At 41.7% G+C, this 23,146-nt stretch overlaps 1 protein-coding gene across 5 annotated transcripts in view; it reads left to right on the top strand.

Annotated features, from left to right (window-relative positions):
• Positions 1 to 23,146, top strand: part of AFTPH (aftiphilin) — a 66,320-nt gene that overhangs the window by 12,665 nt on the left and 30,509 nt on the right. For 3 of the 5 annotated variants that reach the window (XM_077814042.1, XM_077814038.1, XM_077814039.1), the window contains 2 exons: positions 1,414 to 1,479; positions 7,713 to 9,610. In XM_077814042.1, the coding sequence (XP_077670168.1) occupies positions 7,748 to 9,610 (1,863 nt within the window). In that variant the 5' untranslated portion in view covers positions 1,414 to 1,479; positions 7,713 to 7,747. The remainder of the gene's footprint in view (positions 1 to 1,413; positions 1,480 to 7,712; positions 9,611 to 23,146) is intronic. The other 2 variants (XM_077814040.1, XM_077814041.1) reach the window with 1 other exon arrangement.

Below are 23,146 nucleotides of genomic sequence, written 5' to 3'. Positions count from 1 at the left end.
CTCCCTGTCACTGTTGCAGGGTGGCTGGCATAAGCCCAAGATGCAGTGACAGCCATCCCTCAGTGCCTCCCTGCAAGATCCTCCCAAGGGCTGGGAGCTGGGGCCTGGGTAGGCAGGATCCGGCACCTGTGGCTACAGGGAACGGACCAATCAGAAAGTGGACCAGTCAGGGCTCTTTCTGAGCTCCAGAGTCTGCTCTGAAAAAATCTCAGACGTTGCCTGTTTGAAAAATCCACCCGAACAGAAGCTCAATAAAGAGACAATATCCAGGAAAAACCAGATGTATGGTAATCCTAGCTCTTCTGTATTTGTTACAATTGAAACACATATGTGTGATCTTAACACATCAGAGCTTCCAAATAAGTCATATGATATACATGTATGTAGTTGAATATGCAGTTTATTTTTAAAAAGACAATTATTTTACATGGGGCTAGATTATAAAGTTAAATATACAAATGCTAAGGCGAGATGCCAACTGGTAAAGTTATGATTGCTGAGAGGCACTGTAACTTGACATTTCACAAGTCTTGACCATTTAAAATCATTTGCAGGTCCTGTTGCAGGATCTAGGCTTTAAACAGTTCCATTGTGTTGCTGTGTACTAATTACTAAACAGTTGATCTGTTTTATTCCATTCTAGTGGTGGATTAAGTGATCCCTGTCTCGTTTTTAAAAAGCTTTGAGATAAACGCTATATATACACACAAAATCATCTTTGGTAGGGACATTGTCTAGAAATAAGAATTACATTTCTTTTAAATTCATTGGTGTTTGCTGTTCATTTCTCACCTGAAATCCTAATCCTTAGTGTTTGACATCAGTTTTATTAGCTGTGGAGATAAATGTGGTTTTTGAAAGGGTTGAATTCATGTGATGTATAAGCAGCAGGAACAATGAATCTGATTTCATGCAAATCCCTGAATTTAAAAAAGCAAATTCTCCACATGTGATGATAGTGCAAAATAGATACAGGCTGAATGTTTTCTAAACAAAAAGCTTTCAAGTTTAAGCAAGGCTTCTGACTAATTTTTTGAGGATTAATTTTGGTGCATCTTTCAATTAACATAGAAAATTTGAAATAGCAGTACAAGTGTTTTCACCTTCTTTTGCTACTGAAAATGTAGCTGTCTTGAACTCAGATCGTGTATAATAAATATATATAATAAGTATAATAAAATCAACTGTTTAGTAATTAGTACACAGCAACACAATGGAACTGTACAGTCAATGTTTAGTGGAATCTGAACTTCTTAGTCAATTTGGTGACATTTAAAAAAGTTTGCAGGAAAAATGTTAGCAAGACATTGGCCCATATCTTGTATAAACTAGAAGATTTCTCTAATTACCTTTCTCCCCCAGTCATTTATTTTCCCTCCCTTTGTTCATATCCATGTACCCCTGATGATGCAGATGGAACCCACTTCTCAGCCCTTTGCTGCTTCTCTGCCAATCAGATGGACCACTGAATTGTATAAGGTACTGTTTTCCTGGGACCTAAAAAGTACTACCTTTTACAGCTCTTTAAAAACTTGATGGCCTCTTGAATGAGAAGAGCAAACCAGACTTTTGTTTTATTACTGAACTAACATAGCTACCTACGCTTCACAATACACCACATGTTTGTTAGGGCTATCAACATCTATTCTAATGTATTTTATTAAATTTTTAAAATGTTTTCAAATTTTGTTCCATTCTCTTCCCCCCTCACCCCCCCCATTTCTTCTGCCCCACTTCCCTTTTCAGTTAGAGCTGAACATTTCTAATGCTTTGTTCAAAAACACAGTGATTTGGTCACCGACAACATTACAGAAGGTAGCATCGCTCTGGAGGTTATGTTCTGTCAAAGGTGAAATGTAAAGAAATAAGTTAGGAGTTTGTGTGTCCTTTTATTACTTCTTTCTGATTGAGAAACATGTATTTTGTTTTTCCTTTTAAAGAAATGTTTAAAGAATTGTCTGCTTGGATTTTTTTTTTTTTTTTACTTGCAGAAAAATCAGGAATATCAAATCTAGCAAAAACAGGGAGAACAAGCGGTCAGAAAGCCAAAAAGTAAACTTAAGGCTACAGAATTATTTGTTTTTTAAAAACAGATTAAACTTTCTCTACCTTTTTAAGATCATTTTAGCTGCTACTACAGATTCACAACCAGAGGTGAAAAACTGTTTGTTTTTATGGTATAAAAAGCTAGTGGCTGTTTGTTAGTGGTAGATATTATCTAAATCAGTGTTTTTCAATCCGTTTTCATCTAAATGACTGGAAGACTATCTTCACTGTTTGAATTCTTAAACTTTTAAGTCTCCCTTGAGTTCGAATAATCTTAAGGTAGAACAAAATTCAGGTCTGAAATGACACTTAAGGCTTTAATTTATTGGGGAGAAGGGTTATGAAGCCAGATAGCTATTCTTAAAAACAGTGTGCAGAAAATGCCATATTTTAAAATACTCGTAATTGTATTATTTACATTACATTGACTTTAAAAGGGACAAGAACTTAATGAATATCAGTTATTCTGTTTTTAAAGAAAAGTGTGAAACATATGACATCAAATGTTCTTTTATGGCTTTTTAGAAACTTGTCTTTACTAAAAACTGAATATTTAATAGAAATATTTTTTGCGCCTTTCCTTCCAGTTTGAGTCCAGTGGTTAATTGGGCCAAGAGAGGGATGGCAGCCCTCGGATCACTCAGGCTTGATCTACATTACAGAGTTAGGTCAACGTAAGGCAGCTTATGTCAACCTACTTATGTCAGTGTACACACTACAGCCTTCCTCCCACCGATGTAAGTGCCCTACTACATCAACATAATAAGTCCACCTCCACAAGAGGCGTAGGCTTGTGTCGGTGTAGTTAGGGCAACACAGTATCTGTGTAGACACTGCATGTTATTTACATGGTCTGTTGGCTGTCATTTTTGTCATTCATCCATGCTGGAGCCGCGAAATTGAAAAGAAAGTGGTCTGTCACCCCAAGGTGGGTGGGGGGCTCCGTGTGAGCCAAGTTGTGCACAGTGGGCTCCCTGCTCTGAGCTGGGAGCGCACTCCAAACTCCCAGTGGAGCGGGGGAGCCGAGAATCCAGACAGCCGCCAGGCTTCCGGCACAGAGCTGCGTGTAGAACTGCCAGCCCTGGCTCTCAGGCTCCCACACTGTCCCTCTTAAGTCAGTGGAAGTGCTCCTGGTGACAGAAAGAGGGCAGTGTAGACAGGAACCTGTAATTATTGTGGTGGCTAAAAGTCAACCTATATAGGATTTAAGTTTGTAGTATAGACATGCCTTCAGCAATTGTTCTCCTGTGTATTTAAAACCTTACTTAAAACAAAAGGCTTGTCTACACTACAGACTGAGGTTGACCTACAGCCACTGCAGTAATTCAATCAGCTGTTGATGTCCACACTACCCTCCTTCTGCCGGTGGTGCATGTCCTCACCAGAAGCACTTGCATCGACTGAAGTGGGACATTGTGGGATACTGACAGCTGTGTGGGGCTCACAGCTGGAGCCCTCCAGCCACACCGGTGTGACAGCCTGAGCTGTGAACCCCACCTGGGGTTCAATTTCACATCAGGAAGCCTACCAGCAGTGGAAGTTAACATTCTTGTCAATTTCACAGCTCCAGCTGAGTGAGGGGCTACAGAGGTGAGGCAGTGACAGTTGTGAAACTGATAAGAATGACAGCCAGTATAAGTAACAGTGTCTACAGGGACAATGCATCTCCCTAACTCCACCGACATTAACTCCACCTCCATGAGAGAGACGGTGCTTATGTTGGTGTAGTAGACCACTTACTTTGGCAGAAGCAGCATTCTAGTGTAGACACTGACATAATTAGGTCGGTGTAAGTTACCTTAGGTTGACCTAACTGTAGCGTAGGCCAAACCTTTGTAAGTAGCTGAAGTAAGTGGCCTGCTACAGGAACATAACTACCAGCAGTGAAATTGTCAGTTTCATGGCTCCAGCTGTGAGCAGCAGGTTGCTGGGAGCAGGGACAGTCCTGAAATTGAGAAGCCTGCTGATAAGCTCCATGCTGTGAAATTGAGCTGGCTCCAGGCTCACAGCTCAGGCTGTCACCCTGGGGTGGGTGAGGGGCTCAAGCTGTGAGCGCTGCGCAACTGTCAGTGCCCCACAAGTGCTCCTGGTGAGGATGCGCACCACCAGCAGAAGGAGAGTAGTGTGGACACCAACAGCTGATTGAATTATTGCGGTGGCTGTAGGTTGACCTAAATAGTGTCAACCTAATTTTGTAATGGAGACAAGTCCTTTGTCTCTGAGGGTATTAGGGGAATGCATCCTATAGGTTTCCCTTTGGACAGTACATTCAATGATTCTTTAATCAGAGGAGGTCATATTGATGAGAGACGCTAACCCTCTCCTATCCATCCCCTACGCTGAGCGTGCTGTTTCTGCAGACTCTGACTTCCAGTTTCTACCTATTTAGAGAGGAAAGTTTGAAAAATCTAACTTTGTTTTCCACAGCATACTGACTTCCTTAAAAAAAAAAAAAAAAACCCGCCACCAATTTCTGTATAATAATGGTGTTTCCCCCCCCAGCACCAATAGACTGAAAAATATCCTGCTGAGTGAGAAGATGTGAGTTTCTTCCTTTTAAGAAAGAGCCACCCCATATTGGGACCAGATAAATCAAATCCATATTGTGGATTTTCCTACAAAATATCATAAACATCAGCACTTCAACTATCTTCTATGCTCTAGCAGTTTTATTCCTGTTTTGCTAGTTGGGATAAAAATATATGAAAGGTACAGTGGTACTTACATATCTAACTCTTTCCAGTTACAGATGTTCTAGCTTGATGGACTGACTTTACTATATTGTACTGTCAAGGGATTTAGCTGCTAACTGAAAATTCAGTGAGCAGAAAGCATGCAGTGATAAAACTCTGCTAGAATGCCATTGGACTGTTCCATAAAACTTGTTTCAATGACTTTCATAATACGCTTTCTTGACCTGATGATTATGCCTTTTTAGAAATAATTTTACTACACTCTGATTACCCAGAATGGCTTCAAAGAAGTGGAGAAATAAGTAGTAAACTAGCTTTTTAAAAACAGTTGTTTACTGTACTGAAAGCCTAAAGATTACTTGGATCTCCTGGGGCTAGGGAACTTCAGTTTCAAGATAACTGAAAGCGAGAATGTCATCACTGTTTATGCCAATCTACATTACAATACCTAATTTAAAAAAAATGTTTTGCAGAACTGTTGGGGGTATTCCTTTTAAAGCTTAACGTAAATATTTTAAGAGTATTTTTACTTCAGTAAATCCTTGGACCCTTGAAACTGATGTTGTAAATGTTCTTTGCAGTTATGTCATTTTGGTAGTCATTTTAGGTGGTTTTTCAAGAAAGCATGGCATTACAGATCTGTCTGTGGATCGCTTGGACTAGAGTGGGAAGGAGACTATACAGTACACATGGGAAGCATTGGGTTTAGTTTGCTGTTGCTCCAGTAACTTTTGTAACAAATGTTAAACCCTGCAATAATGTGATAGAAAATTACTACTGAGGTTTGCAATGTTGTGTCACATTTTTAGGGTAATTGCACCTGTATTTTCTCTTTGAGGGGACCTACTTAAAGATTTCTGACTCCCAGCCATCACCTCTAGTGCGTGGAGGCCTGCATCTCACTCCCTTTTAATTGAGGGTTTTAAGGCTGCACTTTTCCCTGACCTATACTCCGATATCTCCAGCAAACCAGTCTCCCTAAGAGGCCAATGCCTGTGCTTTGCTTTCTTTCCGAGGGCTATGGCCAGTATATTGCTGGCAGTTACAAGTTGCCACGCACATTTATTCTTGAGGTAAAACATTATAGAGAAAGCATATAAAAAATAAAATAACCTACACGCATGCTCAACAGCTCATGAGAGGTCACCCCCAGCTCCAACATAGGGTTCTAATAGGCCTCAGTCCTGCAGACCCCACAACTGGGTTTTTCCTGTGGTTACCAAGTTCACATCTTTCTTAAGATTGGGAACCAGAACCAAGCCAGGTCTCCAGTCTCCCGAAACGTGTAATCACCAGTTGATCACCCTCTCCTCATGTTGTAGCTTCAGAAAGCTGTTTTGTTTCTTTGTTTTTTGCATAACCAAAGTTATGGCATTACCCATTTCCCCCAGGAAATCCATTTAACACCTATTGGCCCAAAAGTCCTTTTTGGTCTGGCACATTTCAATATAGCCATTTTTGTACAGGAAATAAATATTATGGTGTATGTACAGCTCCAATACCTACGTTGAATGATGGTCATGATTTGTGAACAGTAAATGTTACACATTCATGAGTACTCCTATTTTGTAAAGTGTAAAGACTGCTTTGAAACTTGCATTCTAAAGGAAGAGCCCTGTCTCCCACCAAATTAAATGGCATATACAGCTCACCATGTGTAAATATAAATAAACTCAGTGGGAACTTGCAGCTGATGCAATATTGAAATTTTAAAAAACCATTTAAAGGGAAAGATTGAGATTTTCTTTCAAAATAACTGTTACTAAAGTAGTTTACAGTTTAAGTTTAAATGATAAACTTTATTTCTAAGGTATTTATAAAGCACCCAATCACCATAGTTCCTAGGCACTGAAAACACTAATATGTGGAGTATAAGACTTCTAAAAAATTGGACTCCTCTCCTTTCTGCAGTTTAGTGGCTTTCAGTTGAATATTTTAAAGATAATCCTAGCTTCTGTTTTTGTGGATAAACTTTGATGAAAAGGTTACTTTTGCATTAGGCTTTGATGGTACTTACAGCAGCAGTTCTCAGCTAATGGATAGTGACCTGAAAATGAGTTGGACTAGTTGCTTAGTAAGTGGTGCACTCTGGCTGAGAACTATAAAATCCTATGGGCTGTAGAATCCAACAGAAGTCTGGATTTGAGGAGAAGGAACTCCAGGCTCCTACTCACTATCCAGTCAGCTCCTCTCTCCCTTTCCCCTACCAGTCCAAAGCTAGGATCCTGTGGAGCTATCTTTGTGAGGTGAGTGCCATGCAGGAGGGGAGAATTCCCCATTTTTTTGACGCACAACCCTTAAAATGGCTTAATATTTTCCCATAGTCCTCTACACACACAAAAGATTGTGGGGTGTGATACGTCAAGTGTATTTTTGGACATCTTTTGAGTCACAGGCCAAGAGAAGTTAAGAACCACTGAAGCCCATTTTGACCACCTCTGTGGAGAGTTCCTTAGCTTGTCAAAACAAATGTGTTTCATGTCTTCGGGATTCTTTTTGGTGTGGAATCTTGATGTAATCCTCCAGCAGTTAACAAGAAGTCTTAACTGTGTGGCAGTTTTTGTGACGATATATTAAAAAAACAAAAGAACGAGAAAGTTTCACTGATGGTATTTTTTTTGGCCCCCTTTATAAAGTCCTACTCGGTCATCAAAGGTCTACATTTTGGCCATTCCTCTCAATAATTGGTCTGTTAAAGCTACATCAGACACTTCCTGTCTAGAGCACTGAGATAAATGTGATGCAATCTCTAGCACATTTTGTGAATACTTTATCTGATGACAGAATACAACTGTTTCCCTTTTCTAATGTTGCCCATGCACTGCTTATATCATTTTTTTCTTTAAATGAAATGTGAAACAAAATATTACACACTAACAATCTCACTTTTTTACAGTATAACTGTAAAACTGCATAATAAATTGCAGTTTTTTATATGTCAGAAAAGTAATGATGTCTGTTTTTCCTCTGTAGATATAAATTAACCTTCTTCTAAAAGGAATTAAACAATGGAACCAGACATAATTCGGATGTACTCTTCTTCCCCTCCACCACTTGACAATGGCGCTGATGATGATGATGATGATGAATTTGGGGAATTTGGTGGATTCTCTGGTGTTGGCACTTCTGGCGTAGGTTTTGCTGATTTTGATGCACCAGACTACAGTAATTCAAAGGAGGAATTTATACCCACAAACCATTTTATGCCAATTCATGATTACTCTGACAATGGAGATAGCCTTGCAACTTTTAACTCTGTTAAAAATGGTAAAGTTAAAGACTGCACTGCAGAACTTCCTAAACCCGCTAAAGAACTCTCTGATATATCAACTAATACCAGCAAAGAAAAATGTAAATCTAGAACTTCAGGTACTTCCTTTGATGTAAATCTGGAAGATGTAAAGAGAATAGGGGAACAAAAAGAGAACATTGGGAAAGCAGAGGGTTTCTCCTCTGAAGGCATTAGAACTGATATGAAAGTTACAGGCCAGGACCAGCAAATAGACACTTGTAATGGTGAGAAACTCCCATGTCTAGAGATTCTAACAAATGGTTTTGCAGCACTGGATTCTGTAAATCCTCAGGGAATAGAAGATCTGGACAGCGTCAGTGACTCAAAGGGACTAAAAACTACTAGCACTCATAGCACTGAGTTAAGTTTAGACTCTTTGCCTAGCCCAGCTGAGGATTTTGCAGATTTTGCTGCATTCTCAAACAATGAAACAATCCATTTAGAAGAACCAGGACATAAAATATGCAAAGTTTTTAATGAAAGAGAAGCACTGAATGTACAGGAAAACCATATAATAAATAGAGTGGCTCAACAAAGTATTACAAAGGAAGTGTCTTCAGATAGAAACTATGAATATGAAGGAGAGACTTACACTGAAGATGAGCAGGCTTGCATTTCAGAAACCAGTTTAGTAGATGATGAAGTCGGTAGTAATTGTGAGCAAGACCCTACAGCACTGGAACATAATGACTTCATCATTTGTAGCACACCTCAAACAACGGAAATTTCAATAGGCACTACTGAAAATGCAGAAAACACTGGAAGGCGAAAATATTGTGACATTGGGAACAGCAAAGAACTTGATTTTTCTAGGGCTAATGATTCTTCAGAAACAGAAAGTATCAACTTTACTAAAATTCAAAACCCCACCACTGATCCTGCAGAAGAAACTGATTTGGGTGATTCTGAAGATGTAAAGAATGGTGAAAGTAGCATTGAATTTCTGTCTTGTAGTGATACAAATGAAAATGATTTTTGCACAGTCAGTGGTGCATCTCCCGCTTTTATTAGCGATACTCAAGAGTCAGTGAATGATTTAAGTTTAGAAGAATCTTCTGAACAATCTGCACACTTCAGTGAGCCAAGTGGTGAATTTGGTGATTTTAGGGATATAAGTATTGTGTTAACTGTTGACAAACAAAGGTTAGGTCACTCTGAACTAAATCAGACATTAGAATATAGAGCTACCAATATGCTTTCTGACTTGGAAGTCCCACCTCTTGCTGAGTTGGAAAATGGAGAGAATAGTGAATTTGGAGAGTTTGATTCAGTGCCAAAACCTCAAGATGAGTGCAGTGCTATTCAGGACTCTGACGACTTTGCAGACTTTAGTTCAGCTGGTTGTAACGAAGCTGCAGAATGGAATGCTTTTGAAGATGAACAGAAAGAAAGCTGTTGTTGGGCTGCTTTTGGAGATGAACAAGCTGCTGAATCTCATTATAGAAAAGAGACATGGCAGTCACATAGGACAGATCCATCTCTTAGTATTGGCAGCCCAGTGACCCATCAGACTGACGGTGTTGCGTTGGCATCTTTAGAGGGAGCTGTCAGTCGGCAAGAATCAGCACCTTCAATTCAGGTAACTTTCTATATTTTGTCCCTTTTTTGGATTTTTTTGAAATTGCTTTATAAGGCTTACATCACCCACGTGTCCCTTTTTTTAAAATAATCCATTGTGCATACAGTTCTTTCCCAGTGCACATTTTTGAATATATGTAAAGCAGTAGCTTTTGTGTATTTCACAAAGAATACTTGTTACGAGAATTTTTATTTGGTTTTTGGAAAATGTATTCCTTCCACAGATGTATTCCTCTGACAGATATAGAACTCCTTTGAAGTTTCCATTATGGAGAGGCACTTAGAGACTCACCAATGTGTCATCTTTCAGCTGTTCCATAGATGGACTTACTGTTTTGGTGTATAGAAACAGCTTCGGTGGTTTTCATTATCATTTGATGTACAGATGCAAAATAATACAATGGTGTTCTTTTTAAATCAATACTCCTTTTAAAAAATTGTTTTAAAGAGAGTAATTGAAAGCTGATAGGTCTCCTAGTCCCTGAAATGTAGTCTGTTAAAATAAGTGACTGATAAACTGATCACCAATCTTAATCTTTTTTTAAAAATCTTATAACGTAAAGTGTTTTCCTAAGACTTTTACTTGTCACTTAGTTCCTGTTCGTGTTGTCCTCTCTGACTTCCTCGTCATGCACAGTCAATCTGTTACAAAATTGTTCCTGGTCTAGTAGTAAAATATGAAATTCTTTCCCTAATGCTTTAAATCTTAAGGTCACACTAATTAGAAAATTAAAGGGTCAATTGTTATGAAAACTCCTATGTAAAACACTAATTTGTGGGGGGAGGGAGGTTAAACATTATGGCAAAGGTATTAATATTCAAGAGTGATTTCTTTTGATCACTGCTATACCTAAGCAAGAATATGGGGATAGATGACTGTTCAAAAGATACTGGTAACATTCATTGCATTTTTGCCTTATTGCTAATTGTGTAACTAAATACTAATTTCTAACTTACTAGCTGGGCTTTTTCTTCAGTCATCTGGTTCTCTTGCACCAGGGTAGATGTTTGAATGTAGTTGTACATTCTTGACTTCAGAACAACTGTACTGAGTTTAAAGCTCCCTTTGCTGAGCATGTGCAGTGTAGTTGTAGCTGTGTAGGTCTCAGGACATTAGAGAGACAAGGTGGGTGAGGTAATTTTTTTTTTATTGCACCAACTTCTGTGGGCAAGAGAGAGAGAAGTTTTTGAGACAGTTCTTCTTCAGGTCTGGGAAAGGTACTCCGAGCATCACAGCTAATTGCAAGGTGGAGCAGACTGGTTATGCTAAAGAATTTGTTCCACCTTGCATTTAACTGTGATGCTAAGTATTTCCTTATCTAATTGATAGCATTCTGTATTTGTGTGCTCACTCGATGTGATTACTGTTTTAAATGCAGAAACTATACCAGTACTGTATAGTGGCATGGTTGAGATCCTTTCATGGAGGGAAAAAATGAGTTATTTATCAGTAGCTGGAGTCTTCCAAATGTTGACTTCACCAATCGTCCTTCACTCCTGTTTCTCTCTGGAATCAGGGAACAGGTAGCGAGGTTGCTGTGTCTTCTGAATGTAGTATTAGAGCCATAAACTGCATGAATCAAGGGATGTAGCACTGATCTATGCTAACTGCTTTAATGATTCTGGGGGTCAATTTTGATGTTGGCTTAACTACAAAAGTTGGCTCAAGTGAGGACTGTATACGGAGAGGAATTATAAGTAACCTAGTTTTGCCAGTAACATATAGATTATAAATTGAGGGCGTGGGAGAGTTTAATTTAATGTTGTTAGTGGTAACCTAGAGCAATGTTTTTGTAAACATAACTAGATCACAAAGGCACAACCAGGGTGTTTGAGGACAAAATGAAAATCTCTGCTCTGAACTTATTTGGTTCTGTCAGAAATTTAATTTCTGCAATATTAAACAGATCATCAGTGTCAAGTACTTGAACATATAATTAATTGTTGCTGGAATTTTTAATCAGGGCAGCCTCCCTTTAAAATAAATTGTCTAAAATTTGCAGTTTCTGAATGGGATCTTCCACACTTCTTGTTGCAAGTAGACTAAGAAGTTGCACAACTTCATCTGTACATTGCTGAAAACTGATATTTTGACAAATCCTTTTTAATGGGACATAAAAATAGTTTCTTCCCTCAAAACCAAAGGCTGATGGACAAACATTACATAAGCTGTTTAATATTTAAAACTTTCAAAGCATCCAGTAATGTCTCATTTTGACTGTGAAGATCCAATAACAGTTGTTGCAATATAGTCTAGGCCTCCTTTTTTAAGTATAAGGTCCTATTCTGATCAATATATAGGGTTAGATGTGATACTGCACATAAGCTTCTTGGGGCAGAGGCTGCCATCTTCCATGTCATGGATGCACTGAGCACGTTGACAGTGCTTAACAGTTAATCTAATTCACTGATTGCCACTCAACAAAACCAATAAATCATTTGTTCATAGCCTGCACCATACATCTCAACACTCAGGTATGTCCTATTTCTTTTTAAATTATGCAGAAAAATCCATTACCACGATGTCATAAATATAAAGGGAAGGGTAAATCCCTTTAAAATCCCTCCTGGCCAGAGGAAAAATCCTCTCACCTGTAAGGGGTTAAGAAGCTAGGATAACCTCATTGGTCATTTTGGTCAGGTGCCAGTGAGGAGACAAGATACTTTCAAAGCTGGAGGGAGGGAGAAAACAAATCTCTCTGTCTGTCTGTCTGTGTGATGCTTTTGCTGGGGACAGAACAGGAATGGAGTCTTAAAACTTAGTAAGTAATCTAGCTAGGTATGCGTTAGATTATGGTTTCTTTAAATGGCTGAGAAATTAGACTGTGCTGAATAGAATGGATATTTCTGTCTGTGTATCTTTTTGTAACTTAAGGTTTTGCCTAGAGGGATTCTCTATGTTTTGAATCTGATTACCCTGTAAGGTATTTACCATCCTGATTTTACAGAGGTGATTCTTTTTATTGTTACTACTTTTTTTACTGTTTCTTCTATTAAAATTCTTCTTGTAAGACCTGAATGCTTTTTTCATTGTTCTTAAGATCCAAGGGTTTGGGTCTGTGGTCACCTATGCAAATTGGTGGGGATTTTTACCAAACCTTCCCCAGGAAGTAGGGTGCAAGGGTTGGGAGGATTTTTGGGGGAAAGACGTTTCCAAACAACACTTTCCTAATAAAATAAATCCAGATAAACGTTTGGTGGTGGCAGTGGAAGTCCAAGGGCAAAGGGTAAAATAATTTGTACCTTGGGGAAGTTTTAGCCTAAGCTGGTAAAAGTAAGCTTAGGAGGTTTTCATGCAGGTCCCCACATCTCAATAAGGATAAGTGCAGGGTCCTGCACTTAGGACGGAAGAATCCAATGCACCGCTACAGACTAGGGACCGAATGGCTAGGCAGCAGTTCTGCGGAAAAGGACCTAGGGGTGACAGTGGATGAGAAGCTGGATATGAGTCAGCAGTGTGCCCTTGTTGCCAAGAAGGCCAATGGCATTTTGGGATGTATAAGTAGGGGCATAGCGAGCAGATCGAGGGACGTGATCGTCCCCCTCTATTCGACATTGGTGAGGCCTCATCTGGAGTACTGTGTCCAGTTTTGGGCCCCACACTACAAGAAGGATGTGGATAAATTGGAGAGAGTCCAGCGAAGGGCAACAAAAATGATTAGGGGTCTAGAACACATGACTTATGAGGAGAGGCTGAGGGAGCTGGGATTGTTTAGCCTGCAGAAGAGAAGAATGAGGGGGGATTTGATAGCTGCTTTCAACTACCTGAAAGGGGGTTCCAAAGAGGATGGCTCTAGACTGTTCTCAATGGTAGCAGATGACAGAACGAGGAGTAATGGCCTCAAGTTGCAGTGGGGGAGGTTTAGATTGGATATTAGGAAAAACTTTTTCACTAAGAGGGTGGTGAAACACTGGAATGCGTTGCCTAGGGAGGTGGTGGAATCTCCTTCCTTGGAAGTTTTTAAGGTCAGGCTTGACAAAGCCCTGGCTGGGATGATTTAACTGGGAATTGGTCCTGCTTCGAGCAGGGGGTTGGACTAGATGACCTTCAGGGGTCCCTTCCAACCCTGATATTCTATGATTCTATCTGTATCCTAGAGTTCAGAGTGGGGAAGGAACCTTGACACACGAACATTTAAGATATTTAAGAACAATCCTCCCACTTCCCAGCACCTGTGAAAAATAATGCTAATAGTTTGGTAGGTTTCTATAGACACCTCCATAGACAAGTTCCGTATCCTGAAAATACCCTCAGTCTAGGGGCCAGGTCTTTCGAGCCTGTACACGGATAATTCCTCTGACTTCAGTGAAGTTATTCAGATGAGTAATGGCTCACAGAATCAGGCACTATATAGAAAGCAGAAAAACAAATGAGGAGGGATGGAATGCAATTTATTATAGGCAGAGCTGGCAGCAACACCTATAATTAAAGTTGGCTAACACTTTGTTACAAGGCCACGTAATCAGTTGCTTGTAATTTGCCAAACTTGAAATATTTGGGGAGATGGAAGAGGTATAAAAAGGGACAAGCTGGATGTTGTGTGTTGCGGGGGAGCCGGGGTGGGTGGGTGCAGGGAATGGGACAGAAGGGTCTCTATCCACTAGAGTACACTTCTCTCCAGAAACTTCAATAGAATCCAGGATTCCAAAGTCAACACCTCTTTGCTGTCTAACAATTATCTGTGAAACCCACTCGCAAAATGTTTTATTTCCTGCCCATGGCTGGTCCACATAGAGATTAACAGCTTACTACTGTCACTTGTTCCTCCACTAGCTCAGACCTCTCCTACTTGTGCTGTGGATCTAAAGGTGCCAACCCCACAGATATCCCATGGGAGGGTCACTGTGGTTTCACAGGATGGAATTTCTGTTTTACAGTTTGCTTTTTAAAAATTTAGGAAACGACATAGAAAAGATCTTAAGGGTACAAAGTTAAGCACTTAAACCTAGGCAATGCCAGAATGCAGGTTGCCTGCGCAACATTAATTCTGCTTCCTAGTGCATATAATGCTCTTTTCCCACCTCCTACCGCCACACAGGACCCCTGCCTCATGCAGTGTACAGGATTGGCAGTGCTTGTGGAATGAATTAGGGTTGTGTCGTGAGAAAGGGGTCTGTAGGGCCCCTTCCTCATTTATTGCAGGAATTGGAAGGCAAGGGACTGCAGGAAGAGAGAGACTGTCTTGTGGTTAATACTGTTGGATGCCACTTTGGAAAACTAGCTTCTATCCCCTTCTTTGAGTTCCTATGTGATCTGAGCAAGTCCCTTTAACGTCAAACTTAAATTTAACTTAAACTTTTCACAGGTGTTTGCTAATTGTGTGTTCATTTTCTGGATCCCCACTCTGACACACCTGGTGCCTGATTTGAAGAAATTTTGTTTGTCACTGTCCCTAGGTAGGCTGCCCTTTTAGATCCTCTTCCAGTCCTCCTGAGTGCACCTCTTGCAAGTGGCAGGTCCATCCCTCCATATCTCTTTGGGCTGAGATGCCACAATCTGAACATTATCTGACTGGATCTTTGGGCCCCTCCTTGGGTGCCAGCTTTGTTACCTAGCAGATCCAACTGGGCTTGGACCCTGCCAGAATTGCCTTTCAGGAGTCTATGCAGTGATACAGAAGCAGCGTGTACAAAACAAAGTAGGAATTATTTGCCCAAACAATACACAGAATGTAAAGAAGTAGATTTAAAAATCGGAGACATAAATGCCTATTGTCTTACCTACACTTGGCATCTCTTCCCAAGAGATGGGGAGGCCGGTCCCTGCAGTGAGGGTCTGGCCAGGGGCAGTGGGGCATGGCATGGCAGGGGCGGCCCTGCTCCACCCAGTGCAGTGCAAGGGCACTGGTTACAAACCAGCAGTCGCCAGATGCACACTGGCCCCCCCGGCTCTGTGGTACCAGCATGCCCCTTCCCCGTGGGGGCAGGCCCATGCTGCACTGCCCAGTGCTCCACTCATAAGCCCCCCTCCCCCGCAAATGCACAGTGCCCTGCACACCACCACCTCTACCCAGTGCCTGCCTGCCCGCAGCCCCATCACAACTGTCCAGCACCCCCACACCCTAGTGCCCCAACACACACAGACCTCACCCAGCACTCTCCAACATACCCCTCACAGCCCAGCACCCCAAAACAGACTCCCCAGAGACCCACTCCCCAAGCCCTGCCCCCTGGCCGCACTCACCAGCCCTGCTGAGCCAGCGCAGAGCAGGGATCTCCCCTCCCAGTACAGTGCTATGGGGCAAGACAGCTGAAGCTAAGGAGCATAGCGCAGCCCTGGGACCCCACCCAGCCCTGCCTGCCTGGCACTGGTGCTTGTGGCAGAGGAGGCATTTCCTTCCAGGGGCTGTGGGGGGGCAGCCACCGACTTCCCCAGCCCGCTGCTTCTGCAGAGTACCAGGGAGAGGTGGGCTCCAACCCCGGGGAAAGTAGAAGTGGACAGTCAATCACTGGCCTGGAGCAGTAGTGGCTGAGGGCTCCTCTCCTCTGCCAGTGATGGGGGGGGGGCAGAGAGGAGCCCTTGGCTGGCTGGCCACTGAGGAGCAAGCAGTGGGCGGGGGGGGGGGTGGAGGGGCAAGGAATCGGGTGCAGTCGGTGGGCGGGCCCAGAGGGAATAGAGAAGCCCTGGGCCTGCTGGCCAAGAGGAGTGAGTGGGGAGGTGGGGAGGAACCAGCAGCTCAGTGCGAGTGGAGCAGGCTGGGCTGGGGGCCCCATTTAAGTGTGGGCCTGGTGCCACTGGCACCATTGTAAACCAGTACTGCACGTTACAGCTTGCTTACTGCAGACTCTGGCTCTCTATGTCAGCCTTGCTGCATGCTGACTCTCTCTCTCTCTTTCAGCTTCCCACTGAGCTGATACTTCCTTTCTCCCTCTCTGCCAGGGCACTTTCTTTAACCCTTGAGAGTCTTTTGATCTCAGCCCTAGCTTTGGGAAGAGAAAAACATCTTTATCTGTATAGTTCCAGCAAGGTAGTTTCTTCCCTCAACTGAGGCCCAGCCATTGTTTTAGGTTTTTTTTTAAGGCAGGTACCTGAAAGACTGCCTTATCTGTCATTGTTTTGCCCTTCATGGGTTCCTTAACAACCTCCCTTTACAGCAGAGGTGGGCAAACTTTTCGGCCCTATAGCCACATCTGGGTGGGGAATTGCATGCAAGGCCATGAATGTAGGGCTGGGGCAGGGGGTTGGAGTGTGGTAGTGGGTTCAGTGTGCAGAAAGGGGCTCGGGGCAGGGGATTGGGGTACAGGAGGGGATGGGGAGTGCGGGAGGGGGCTCAGGTGTAGGGTGCAGGAAGGGTTTGGGGTGCAGGCTCCGTCCCGGCGCCGCTTACCTGGAGCAGCTCCGGGGTGGCAGAGGCGTGCGCCAGGGCCAGGGCAGGTTCCCTGCCTGCCTGCCCTGGCCCCATGCCGCTACTGGAAGGCCAGCACCACATGGTTCCCTGTTCCCGGCCAATGGGAGCTGTGGTGGGAGGTACCCACAGGCGAGGGCAGCGTGCGGAGCCCTTGCCCCCCTTTCCCCAGGGGCCACAGGGACGTGGTGCCGGCTGCTTCCGGGAGCGGCATGAGGCCCGCGGTGCCATAGGGGTGGCAATCCTGTGGGCCGGATCCAAAGCCCTTATGGGCCAGATCCGGCCCACGGGCTGTAGTTTGCCCACCCCTGCTTTACAGCTTTCTTTGGTTTAAACCTGTGCATTCAATCAGGAAATAATATTAAACTGAACAGGGAAACCATGTGATACAAAATATTCCTGAGAAATAACTCAGATATTGTCCCAGTTTGGGTAACTGAGCACTCATAATTGCAACTGAAGTTGATTCGAGTGGTTCTGTGTAACATAAATTACATATGCAAAATGCATATAAAATTTCCTAAGTACTCAGTAAAAATCAGGCCATAGGCATATTAAGTTGGACCCCCAAAATTAGTGGACACTTGTAACAATTTTGGGTATGACCTTGTGGTTCAGTTCTCCATCTGTAAAATGAGGATAATACCACCTAATTTCACAAAGGTTAATTTATAAAGATAAATTCATTAATATTTGTGAAGCTCTCAGGTGCTTTAAGTTTCCTAAAAATAGTCTGGGGGAAATGAGTAAATCTGAACTGAGTGCTGAATTTGAATGGTGTCCAGTAAATAAAACATGGGGATACAATGAAAGAAAAGGGACTGGAAATAAGGTATACATTTTTAATAGGTGAGGTGGATTCTCCATCACTGGCCATTTTAAAATCAAAATGATGTTTTTTCTAAAAGACATGCTCTATATCAAATAAATTATTTTGAAGGAGTTCTATGGCCTGTGTTACACAGGAGGTCAGACTAGATGATTACAGTGGTCCTTTCTGGCCTTAGAATCAATGAATCTCTGAGGATAGAAAGAAATATTGAATAGCTGTCCATTCAGTGAGCACCATCAGTTCTATGCACTGAATGAAGTGGGGGTTTTATGGAGAAATAGTATGTAATCATGTAACTGAAGGCTGTATCACAACATACATGGGGATGAATTAAGGTTTCATTGGCACAGATTTAAGTTCAGATACATTGTAAGTTTCACAAGTTAAGCTGTAACCATACATAACAAGCTGTGCCTGTTACTTCTGCTTATTGTTGTCAGCAGGGGTTTCTCATTGAAGCAAAGTTCTAAAGTCTGCTAGTAGTAGGTATATCAGCAAATGAGCCATTAAATGGCTTCTCTGAATGAAGGAAACTATACTTTAAAAATGAAAGTCAAGTAAGTAATTAAAAATGTTTTACTTTATAACACACACAGTTTGACTAGGAAGGACCTGGAAAAGAAGACAAAGTTGTATTTCAGAGTAGCAGCCGTGTTAGTCTGTATCCGCAAAAAGAAAAGAAGGACTTGTGGCATCTTAGAGACTGACAAATTTATTTGAGCATAAGCTTTCGTGAGCTACAGCTCACTTCATCAGATGCATTCAGTGGAAAATACAGTGGGGAGATTTATATACACAGAGAACATGAAACAATGGGTGTTATCATACACACTGTAACGAGAGCGATCAGGTAAGGTGAGCTATTACCAGCAGGAGAGCGGGCCGGGGGCGGGATGACCTTTTGTAGTGATAATTAAGGTGGGCCATTTCCAGCAGTTGACAAGAACGTCTGAGGAACAGCGGGGGGGGAATAAACATGGGAAAATAGTTTTACTTCGTGTAATGACCCATCCACTCCCAGTCTTCATTCAAGCCTAAGTTAATTGTATCCAGTTTGCAAATTAATTCCAATTCAGCAGTCTCTTCTTGGAGTCTCTTTTTGAAGTTTTTTTTTAAGAATTGCCACTTTTAGGTCTGTAATCGAGTGACCAAAGAGATTGAAGTGTTTTCCAACTGGTTTTTGAATGTTATAATTCTTGACGTCTGATTTGTGTCCACTGATTCTTTTATGTAGAGACTGTCCAGTTTGGTCAACGTACATGGCAGAGGGGCATTGCTGGCACATGATGGCATACATCACATTGGTAAATGTGCAGGTGAACGAGCCTCTGATAATGTGGCTGATGTAATTAGGCCCTATGGTGGTGTCCCCTGAATAGATATGTGGACACAGTTGGCAACGGGCTTTGTTGCAAGGATAGGTTCCTGGGTCAGTGGTTCTGTTGTGTGGTGTGTGGTTGCTGGTGAGTATTTGCTTCAGGTTGGGGGGCTGTCTGTAAGCAAGGACTGGCCTGTCTCCCAAGATCTGTGAGAGTGATGGGTCGTCCTTCAGGATAGGTTGTAGATCCTTGATGATGCGTTGGAGAGGTTTGAGTTGGGGGCTGAAGGTGATGGCTAGTAGCTTTCTGTTATTTTCTTTGTTGGGCCTGTCCTGTGGTAGGTAACTTCTGGGTACTCTTCTGGCTCTGTCAGTCTGTTTCTTCACTTCAGCAGGTGGGTATTGTAGATGTAAGAATGCTTGATAGAGAACTTGTAGGTGTCAGAGGGGTTGGAGCAAATGCGGTTGTATTGTAGAGCTTGGCTGTAGACAATGGATCGTGTGGTGTGGTCTGGATGGAAGCTGGAGGCATGTAGGTAGGCATAGCGGTCAGTAGGTTTCCGGTATAGGGTGGTGTTTATGTGACCATCGCTTATTAGCACCGTAGTGTCTAGGAAGTGGATTTCTTGTGTGGACTGGTCCAGGCTGAGGTTGATGGTGGGATGAAAATTGTTGAAATCATGGTGGAATTCCTCAAGGTCTCCTTTTCCATGGGTCCAGATGATGAAGACGTCATCAGTGTAGCGCAGGTAGAGTAGGGGCATTAGGGGACGAGAGCTGAGGAAGCGTTGTTCTAAGTCAGCCATAAAAATGTTGCATACTGTGGGGCCATGCGGGTACCCATAGCAGTGCCGCTGATTTGAAGGTATATATTGTCCCCAAATGTGCAATAGTTGTCTGTGAGGACAAAGTCACAAAGTTCAGCCACCAGGTTTGCCGTGACATTATCGGGGATACTGTTCCTGACGACTTGTTGTCCATCTTTGTGTGGAATGTTGGTGTAGAGGGCTTCTACATCCATAGTGGCTAGGATGGTGTTTTCAGGAAGATCACCGATGGATTGTAGTTTCCTCAGGAAGTCAGTGGTGTCTCGAAGATAGCTGGGAGTGCTGGGAGTGTAGGGCCTGTGGAGGGAGTCTACATAGCCAGACAATCCTGCTGTCAGGGTGCCAATGCCTGAGATGATGGGGTGTCCAGGATTTCCAGGTTTATGGATCTTGGGTAGCAGATAGAATACCCCTGGTCAGGGTTCCAGGGGTGTGTCTGTGCGGATTTGTTCTTGTGCTTTTTCAGGGAGTTTCTTGAGCAAATGCTGTAGTTTCTTTTGGTAACCCTCAGTGGGGTCAGAGGGTAATGGCTTGTAGAAAGTGGTGTTGGAGAGCTGCCTAGCAGCCTCTTGTTCATATTCCGACCTATTCATGATGATGACAGCACCTCCTTTGTCAGCCTTTTTGATTATGATGTCAGAGTTGTTTCTGAGGCTGTGCATGGCATTGTGTTCTGCACGGCTGAGGTTATGGGACAAGTGATGCTGCTTTTCCACAATTTCAGCCCGTGTACGTCGGCGGAAGCACTCTATGTAGAAGTCCAGTCTGTTGTTTCAACCTTCAGGAGGAGTCCACCCAGAATTTGGGTTTGTGACCTTTATGGTATCTTGTCTAGAAGAAGACTTGGAAAAGAGTATTCAAAAAGTTAGTAAACCTTACAACTAAGTAACAATAGTTTAGTCTTAATTATCCTGTTTTTTCCTGTCTGATAGTTGAAATGGTAACGTAACTTATTGGGAGGGAAAGTAAATTTTACTCAGTGTATTTTAAAAAAAAAAAATTGTTTAAAGTTTATTTTTGTTCAATTAAGTTAAAATGTACGTAACTTAAACAGATGGAAGAGAAGTTTTGTTTGCTAAAGATTCAGTACCCTCTTCTATTAAGGAATAAGAGCTTACAATAAACATGCAAACCAGGAAAACAAGGCTTGACATTCCTGATGATTTGTTTTTGTTTTTTTTTATAAGCAGGAAAAAAGGTTATCCATCCATCCTATTCCCTTTTGTGGGTAACTTTTTACTTAATTTTCAGTTTGCTCAGTAGTTCACTGTAAAAGCTTTTTAGTGTCACTTTAAAAATACCACTTATTAGAAAGAGGCATGGAATATTTTTTCTAAAAATACCTTATATTATTGAAAAAATTGTATAATTTATGTTTGTGATTTATACTAGCTATTTACTTTTTCAACCTTTGTGCTTTCACAGTGAAAACAGACTGTTTTCACTTTCTGATTTGCATGTACCAGCTTAGTGTTGTGAACAGCAAATGCTCTCTTGGAATATTTAAAACAAACAACTGTCTTTGCTGAATCTTCTAAAGAATTCACAAAAACACCTTACATTTAGATTTGTCTTATAAAATGTTTAAATATGGGAACAGAAAGGGAAAACTAGTTTTCTTGCCTGTAAGTTTGGCTTCTACCTGGATGGATATGTTGCTCTGTCATAACGAATGGAAATTTGTCTCTGAAGTGCTTCTGTGAAGACTCTGCTCCTTTCAGATGGAGTCCACACCGAAGAGAAAGGGGTAAATTGTTAGAAGGTGTTTGAAAGGAAGTTTGTTTCTGGGGTAAAGAATCCTTTGAGCTTTTAGATAACAGGTTGCACCAGCTTAACTAAGGTGGTGTTTAAAAAAAAAATTAGTTAAATGTGTGTAGCACTGTGTGTGAACTATTGCATTAAACCAACTTTATGACCCTGTTAAATTGATGCAAGAGTGTCCAAATTAGGAGAGTTGCAACAGTTTTTAAATCCATTTCTAAACCTATTTAGTTAAGTCAGTGCAAAAACTGTATAGGCCAGTTCTTGCAAAAGACTGTCTCAGAAAGCTACTCGCCCCTTTGGACACAAATATACATGGTCAGTTTAGCATAAATCCCAACACCAGGAGCTTCCAATTTTATTTAACAAGAAAACTTCTGCTTTTTGGACAGAAATATTTGTGAATTAGGTCCACTGCTCTGGACAGATGTCTAACATTGGAGATACACTTTAACGTTCTTTACTTTAATCCAAATTTTCTCTTCCTTGGCTTCAGGCCATTGCTCCTTGGTCTTCCACCTTCTGAGACCAAATAATTCTCTTTCTTCATTTAACTTGTGAACTTGAAGTTATTATAAGATCATGTCCCCACAAACCCTTTTCTCGTCTAGATTTATAAATTTAGCTGCTTTATTCTCTTCATATGCTTTTGCCTATGCATCATTTTGTTGGTTTAATCTCCATAGTCAGACCTGAACGTGTAAGTCTTTCAAAAGATTTTTGTGCAGTTAAAGCTAAAACCTTGAATTGCAGTTATCTTTAAAATCCCTCTGTTGTTTGGATCTTTTACATAGGAGGGACTCTCCCTTCCACGCCTCTCCTTCTGTTATACCATGGCAACTGGGAAGCAGTCTTACAGTTGCTATATTTGTACTACATTGAGCTTGTGGCAAGGTGCTCAGTGGAGGGCCCCCCTCCCACGCTCTTTACTTTCAAAGTAACATCTGCCAATGGAGACCAAATTTGTTGCCTTTCAGGGCAAGTTGCAAGGTCTCTCCATTCATTACCCAGGCTGTGAAGGGAAACGGAGGTGTTGAGGGGGAAGGTTTTTAATTTATTATCACTGAAACTCCAAGACTGTGGTTTTGGGATTAACTAGTATTCTGTTTTCTTTGGGCCAGTGTAGATTTATTATATAAAATGTTTTATTGATAGCCTATGGATGAGGTGCATTGTAAAAAGAGAAGAAATAGTGTACACCAGGCCCTTAGTTTTTTTAAGAAGATATCGTTAAGGACCTAATCCTGTGCTCCTTGCTCATTTGAATAAGGGTATACAATTGTGTCCTGTGTTTGGAATTTGGCTACTACCAGTTCTTGCCTTCTAATTTTAAAATAAAAATGCTAACCATAAATTCTGTGAAAATTGGAGAGATGGCAACACTCAAATATAATGAGTGGCCACCTTCAGAAGCACTTGTACAATATGAACCAAAATCCCTCTAAAGAAACAT

The sequence above is a fragment of the Eretmochelys imbricata genome, chromosome 3, assembly GCF_965152235.1.
Source record: "Eretmochelys imbricata isolate rEreImb1 chromosome 3, rEreImb1.hap1, whole genome shotgun sequence".
NCBI classification, from domain to species: Eukaryota; Metazoa; Chordata; order Testudines; family Cheloniidae; genus Eretmochelys; species Eretmochelys imbricata.
This window is presented reverse-complemented; position numbering and strand designations above follow the sequence as displayed.